Here is an 8,065-nt window from a genome sequence, read left to right on the forward strand (position 1 = left end):
ACGAACGCGATCTCGGGCGCGAACGAGGCCGCGGCCACTGATGCCGTCAGGAGAGCCGTCCACGTGGCGGTGTAGGCGATCAACGGTCGCCGGCGTCGGAGGAGGGAGAGGAGAGAGAGGATCATTGTAGGGTTTGTTTTTAGAGAGAGAGAGAAAGAGAGAGTGTGTGATTTTATAGAGAGAGGAGGTTATTATTACAGTTGGGTTGGTGACCGGAGTTTTGAGAACGAGGGGATGATTCTTCAAGTTCCGTATTGAATGACGAAAATGCCCTTCGGATTTGGCATCATCAGTCTGCGACTTGCCGTTTGAAAAATTTTGGTGCGGGTTGTACACGAAAGATGATGAGTCAAAAGTTTTTTCCCGTTTTGCACTTATATACCCTCACTTATTTTTGTCGGGACCTATATTAGCTTGAAGCATCTCGTTGTACTTTAATATCTTATGTTATAAATGAACTTTAACAATTTTATCTCGAACTTCCCCATGTTGCGTTCACAACCTAATTTTACAAGTTGAATTTACTGCCTCTTTGTAGGGAGGTTTGGATGCTTTTTATGTTTATTTGTGGGGTTAATCAGCACTCCCACTCATATATGATGTTCGGTCTTCATGGCATGGAGATCATATGCATAACGATGGTAAGAATTTTTGTTGTATCAGTAGCGCGACAATCTCTTGGTTTACATGGATCGAACGTAACGATAGAATTTTGAACAATTTGATTTTTGATTATTCTCAAGAACTTTAAAAATGCATTGCTAATGTTCGTGTATGGTGTACCAATATTTTAGGAGCAGTTAGAGGCAGAACAGGCATGCTTATTTAGCAAATGGTTAGAGCGTGTCATATTTCAGATGATGACACTGCTATGATAGATAGTTAGGTGGAGGATATCGATATTAGACATCTGGTTAGCATCTGTTTAGCAGGCATTGGTTGAATTAAGTGTATCACCTATTTCGCCCCCTTCTCCTTCCCTAGATGATTTTTTGTAAACTTCTTATTCTTTTCCCCTCCTTCGTATTACCTCTACTTTTTTTTGTATGTTTATAATACTTGTTTTGTTTGAGTAGTTTCGTTTAACAATTGTCGACGAAAAAAGGAGGTGTTACCCACAATTTCACTCCAAAAAAAAGGGGGGGAAAGGGGGAAAAATATACACATCATAGATGGGCTGGGAAAACATTTGTCCAATTTGTACAAAGCACCAGATCACAACAATTACTTTTGAATATTAAGTAGGTACTAAGCGTTGGATATAATAATTTGACGTGGTAGTATATGAAAACTTCAGATTAAATTGCAAAAGGCATGTGGATGTTTTCTTCTTTTTTTATTTTTTTATTTTTTTCCCAATGCGGGGGGTGGGGGACCTTAACCCGGAGACGAGGCAGTGTACTTTTAAGAAAGAAATTGCAAGAATAAAAATGACACAGAAAGCTACATCAACCTTAGGAAAAGAATGAGAGTTTTATAAGTCACACCTTCATCCTCAACATAAACAGGTAGGTGTCCAAACTTCTTACAAACAAAGCCGAGTCAAAACAGAAACCAACCAACAACAAATTTTCCCAGCAACTAAAAAAACAAAAACAAACCTGTGGTACTTCATTTCTCATGACCAGGGTCCGAAATGTTATCTCCATAGAAAGACGATTATATCACGCAATGATCGAAGCAATGATCGAAGGTGATGCTGAGGATGGTCTCTCAACAAGGAGGGTGAAGATATGAGGACCGCGACGACCACCTTTACTATCAAACATGATTTGGAAAGATATGCGAGGGGCTCATGAAGAGCACAACATCCATCGCGCTACATTGCCACAGCCTCGTCTGCCCAAAGGCTGCTTCCTGTTGCATCACATTAAGGGCTGCATCAGATACCCATCTCTCAAATCTCTCACATTTTTAAATTATTCCCCCAAAATTATTTAGCCTCCCAATTAAATGAGAACCTTTAATCAAGGATTCCAGCGTGAAACTGTGCATTGCTAACGGAACGAGGAGAATATATATGTATAGGGTTAATTGACCCGCTGCGGTAGGTTTTCTGAGCTAGGTATCCTTCTAGTTTTATTTTTGCTGTTTTTGCGAAGAGGAAAAATAAAACAACTTCTTTTTTTCTCCGGGGTAAAAGAGTTAAAACATATCTCAGAGGTCCATCTGCAAATATAAAACCGAAGGGCTAGCAAGTTTGAAGCAACAGTCCTAGAGGTGGACTATCCACTATTCTCCCCTAATGTAAAACTACTACAAAAGCTACCATAAGTAGTAGGTTACTGGATCGAGTAGCAATGCGCTTCAAATTCAGTCGATACGTCAGTCAGAAAACATTACCATGTCACGCCCAAAGAGCGTCCCGAGCAATACGTTTAGCTGTGTATTGAATGTTCCGTTCGCCAACACCCCACGAGGCAGCCATAACAAGCGGACGAACTGTCTCAAGAATTCCGCAATTTAAGCTGCAGAACATAAAATGAACAAAAAAGGTAAGGCAAACATTATGAATATACTATTTGACGAAGTATATTTCAGGGGCAAAGTAAAACTTGAATAGTCCAGAGATACCCTGCAAAAGGTCATGTGAATTTACTTACATCCATTATTTTTTGCTTGGACAAAGGGAATCTGAATATACTGCTCCTTTGTTGCGTCATCTTAAAACTAGCCATGGGTAAAAATAGTTCTCCGGTGTATATCCCAAAATCTTGGGTGTTTTTAAAATTACCTCCTAAAATTACCTCCTAACATCATGACGCTGTAATTATTAGTTTACACCTCTTCTTCCTTGTTCCCACTTTTTCCTCCTTCAAAACATTCACAAAACAATCTCCCCCCATATTCCTCCTTCAAGCAAAGTCACTGGGACTCTCTGGGTGTTGGGGGATCCAAACAAAGTTTGCACCTCTGAATGTTGGGGGATTGGAGAAAGCCCAGCTTTTGTTCATGAGAGAACTTATAGAGAAACAAACCTGTAGCCGAAAAGAAACCACAGTATGACAAGTAGTTGAAGAAAAGCCCCACCAACGACTATACAAGCTACCAAAGAAAGGCTGGTGTATGCTACTGCCTGTGGTGCATTCTGCCATTCCCCGGCTGGTCCCAATGGCTCTCTGTTGTCGAGGGCAAGCTTCTAGTTCACATTTGATCGATTCGAACTCCAAATCCTAGAAAATTTAAATGATATAGATCACGGGTGAAAACAATAGAAGTAATGACGACAACGGCAAGCTTTTCGGATTGATATTTTCCAACTTAAAGGTGAAGAAAACGGGCATGGATTTCCAAGTACTGCAGAAAGAGTTTAGGGATCGAGAACTTCTCTAAAGACCCTTCTCTTCCCAGCCACCACTAAGGTTTCATTAGGAATTAAGTTGGTTAAGTACAACATATAGGGAACTTCGAGTTGGTTTTTTTGGTGAAATCTGCAAAACAATTGTATCTCCAAATTGAGTGTGGTTCAATCCTTCAATTTGTGAAAGGCAACTGGAAATATCATAAATGATAGCAAAAGATAAACATTTAGTTGGATTGGTAGGAAGAGAAGAAAACAGAATTAGAACTGTATGGCTAAGAGACTAAGATTCTATGCGACTTTGTAGACAAATTTCTGCATAATAATCCTAAGACCACAGCCTATAGCCCTCCATAATTACTCTAGGGGTAAGCACCTAGCATACGTGTTCACAACATTCATTGTGTATGTTTGTGCATGTGCGCATGCATGCGCGTGCATACCTACACATGCAACAAAGGAAATATGAGTTAAACTGAAAATGAACTAGAAAACAGTTGAACACACGAAATTGGGACAGCAAGAAATACATTCAGAGGAAAATCAGAAGCATGAAACAATCGAGAATTAGGGAATTCCATTAGTGAGCTCTGGAAATGATGACATCAGTGTAGGCCCTTCAACAGAAAGTTTGCCTACAGTTGCCTCTGCAGCACCAAGTATAGCCATTGCAACACCAACACCGGAGATACCAAGCGCTGGTGTTATGCTTCATGAATTCAGCCCTGAAATCAGAAAGGAATGGCTAACTGAGAAGGGAAAATAAGCAATAATTACTCGTCACAACCTTCAATGAACTGTACACAAACAAGCTGAGAATAATTTACCATACAAAGGCTTTTTGTAAGCCAGAATAAACAAAATTGGAATAATCGACCATATTTGTATCTCCAACAAGGAAGCAAAAACATATTTCATTATGTTAATAACAGACAAGCATTCAAGAGCAGTTTCCAACTTCTCATCTCTTCTGGATAAGAAGCGCGTCAAAATGGCACCCGATATCATACACCCAAGAAAGGAGATGAATAGAAGGTTTGTGCTTCCCCCTTCCTGCAGGGTATGAGATATGAAATTATTTGAGATTTTCATGGAGTATAAATCAATCTTCAAATATATTTAAACTAAAAGCTGAAATATAGCACCACTAGTTTTAGCAGAGTATCTTGACCAATCACAATCTATAGCACTCGAAGATGGTCTTCATGTGCGATGAAGACGAAGCATTACTATGTTATGGTAACTTACCCACAATTACACGTCATTTACAATATCAACCAATAAAAATTGGATTGTCTGAGATGCTTCAGAATTCCAGATACAAAAAATATGATCAAGCTGTACTGAATCATGCAAAATGAATGTAGTTACAAAAATGAGTAAACAGACTCTAGAATATTGGTGTCACAAATTAAACACCATTAGATCGCTCCATGGTAACCTAGGCAAAAAAAGTACAGAAATATAGAAGCATGGACGCTTCAAGTGAGACCCATGTCAACGGCAATATAGGCTGAAAACCAACATTTGCAAAATGTAAGGGTCTAACAGACACTAATGAAGTAACACTGATGAAGTACATAACTAATTTAAAAGAAAATAGTGAGGAACATAGGTTTGCAAACATGAGTTACATTACATAGAGACAAGAGAATACCCACAACACAAGAAAGCATTATAGGTTTCTAGAAAACAAGTATTTGAAAAGAAAAAAGAGAAAAAGCAAATAATTTAAAAATAAAAAATAGGAAAAGGAACCTCCAGTACGCATCTATTGATTCTCATGGTGAAAAGCTTTAAATAACATTCACAACATCAAAGAGAATAACCTACAGCAACCTAAAAGGCCCAAGAAAGTGCTTGAAGTTCACCTAGCATATATATATCAGGCAAACAGATTAAAATTAAAAAGCAGATCCCTTGTGCTACAATACTATTAACAGTGAAGCATATAGATAAAAGGGGCAGGAAATCATCTACACTAATGTTTACATATATGATAGATTCCCATAGCTCTTACAACAATTGTTTTTCAACCAAACACTGAATTTGTATTGAAAATGTTTTTCACTAAATAAAGTTGCGGATATCCAAACAATGGATTCAAAGTTGATTCTCTGCAACAAATGCTACATGCAAAAATTGTTGTTGCAACATTTAGTACAACTAATTCTTGCAGCAAACCAAACAGGCCCTAATTTAGGAAATTATAAACTACAAAAAACCATTGTAAGGAGCCTTCTCGGAGCCTAGAAGTACGAGTACCATATTGACGAATGAGACTGAACCAACGACCTCAGAAAACCAACTAATAATTCATTTCCCCGTCTATGACCTCGGAAAACCAAATAAATAATTCTTTTCACATTTAACAAGAGAGAAAATAAAGTTAAGATCAACAGCACTATGGGGCTGTTTGGATGCCTTTAGAAAACTAGAGTATTTATGACACAAAATAGAAAGTGGTTATCCACCTCACCACTTTCCATTAGAGTGTTTACATTGTTTGGTTAGGAATCTTTATGAATCCTAAAATAATAATATTACATTGTTTGGATAGTATAATGTAAACTAGAGTATTTATGACACAAAATGGAAAATGGTTATCCACCTCACCACTTTCCACAAGGTTTTAACTTTTTTATTATTTTTTGGGACACATTTATGACATTGTGTCAGATTTCAAACAAAATCACTCCTAATTTTGGTGATTTTGCTTTCGGTGACACCTCATCAAAAGGTGTAAGCTTTTCATGTAAAAGAGAAATTAAACAAACAATATAAAGTGATGAAAGCTGACATTGGGACCCACTTTTTTACACTTTTCATCCTTTTACATGGTAAAAACATACAACCAAACAGCCCCTATATACATAAGAATTTTAAAAGCTGCCAGATCATCTCACCTTTCCATCCACCGGCAGAAAGATTGAGACCAAATTGCCAACGACCAGAAAAGTTGTAAATTAAAAAGGAGAGTCGGCGACTGCCATTTTCAGTAAACTCTCAATAGGAAGAAAGGTTCGGGAAAGATTGCTTGTCACTGGTAAACTATTGAATCCTGTACCAGAGTGCTAGAAAATATAGCCACCATTGAAGTTACTGATTACTACTGTGCCTTCATGCAAATAGCAGTCTCTTGCATGGTTACGCGCAGCAGATGTAAGATATGTTGTCCCCTAAGAATCCAGCGAATGCTTCCCACTTACGTTGTCCCCTAAGAATCCAGCGAATGCATTTCAAGATTTAGAGGCAATAAACCTTATAGGCCCCCAACAAAAAATACATAAACAAAATAAAAGAAAGATGTGAATAGCTACACACCTGACTGACCCAAAATATAGATGAAGTGAAGCCAAGATACAAAAAACCCGCATTAGAATGTTTCCCACTTACGTCACAAGGGTTAACAATACAGGAAGCTGATATCAGCTTCTAATAATACTAAAAAAGAATAGCCTTTTCAGCGACTTCAAGTTGATAGGCTACCGAAGTTACCAGGTTTACAAATTACGTCAAGCTTAAGAGTGTTCAACCATCAAGAAAGTGAAATAAGCACTCATGTAAGAAAACCGCCCAGTGCACAAAAGCGAGACCATAAGCGCTGACAACCCTTATAACAACAAAGAAACTGAGAGGGGTTATCATGACAACTGAGATTATGAAAAACTCACCATGATGGCTTCAAGTCTGAAGCCATGAACAACTAAATGAACCAGAGCTCTTTTAGTTTCGAACCCCTGCACAACTGGAGCCACCGCCGAGGAAAATGCAAATGAAGTGAACAGGATATCCAAGGAAGTGGTTCCAAGGTCCCCCTCCTATAATTAACAAATAAAAATAAAAATTTTAATTAAAAAAATAAGACATTAGCCAGAACCAAATCTTGCAAATTCATCATCAATATCAAAATTGTTAAATCTAAAGATGTGAGCATCTTTTACATGGTTCTTGAATGAAGAACAGTCTCCAATCACCACAATCAAGAGGCAATTCTTCTTCTCATCGATCAAGATTCATCAGAACACCTTTTTTTTTAAATACTAGCCCAGAGATTCTAGCAAGCGAATAACCTCAAAAAACTGAGAACTCAACAAAGTATAATGGAAATATTGCTTTTAAACATCACAATCACATTGGCACAAATTAGATTCTTCTAAAGACCGAACCATTCAGAGAGAAACAAGAGGAGAAAAAGATGAGAGCAATTTCAGACGTAACCAATTAGTCTACAAACGAAACATAAAGGTCACGTCCTTCGATTTTGAAGGATAACCAACACAATAAATTACTTCTAATCCACAGAAATCACTCACTAATCAGGCATCGAGAGAAACAAAAAAGCGCGCTTTTCCCTTGATCCACGGCATAAAAGGAAATAATTACACTAGAGATAGCAACTAAACAGCGACAAAAAAAACAAGAAAAATACTAATCAAAAGAGGAAAACCCCTTGAGCCGCGCTAGGCCTAGGAGCTGGTGAACTTGGTGACGGCCTTGGTGCCCTCGGAGACGGCGTGCTTGGCGAGCTCTCCGGGGAGGACGAGGCGGACGGAGGTCTGGATCTCGCGGGAGGTAATGGTGGGCTTCTTGTTGTAGCGGGCCAGGCGTGAGGCCTCCTGGGCCAGCTTCTCGAAGATGTCGTTGATGAAGGAGTTCATGATGCCCATCGCCTTGCTGGAGATCCCGATGTCGGGGTGGACCTGCTTCAGGACCTTGAAGATGTAGATCTTGTACGTCTCCACGCTCTTCGCCTTCCTCTTC

General features: G+C 38.7%; 1 protein-coding gene across 1 annotated transcript in view; it reads right to left on the bottom strand.

The window, feature by feature from the left end:
• The window catches only part of LOC109821931 (histone H2B.3), a 3,521-nt gene continuing 3,086 nt past the window's right edge, over positions 7,631-8,065 (bottom strand). The window contains exon 2 of the mRNA XM_020388087.1: positions 7,631-8,061. Coding sequence (XP_020243676.1) covers positions 7,771-8,061 — 291 coding nt within the window. The 3' untranslated portion in view covers positions 7,631-7,770. The remainder of the gene's footprint in view (positions 8,062-8,065) is intronic.

This window comes from Asparagus officinalis, chromosome 8 (assembly GCF_001876935.1).
Source record: "Asparagus officinalis chromosome 8, Aspof.V1, whole genome shotgun sequence".
Lineage (NCBI taxonomy): Eukaryota > Viridiplantae > Streptophyta > Magnoliopsida > Asparagales > Asparagaceae > Asparagus > Asparagus officinalis.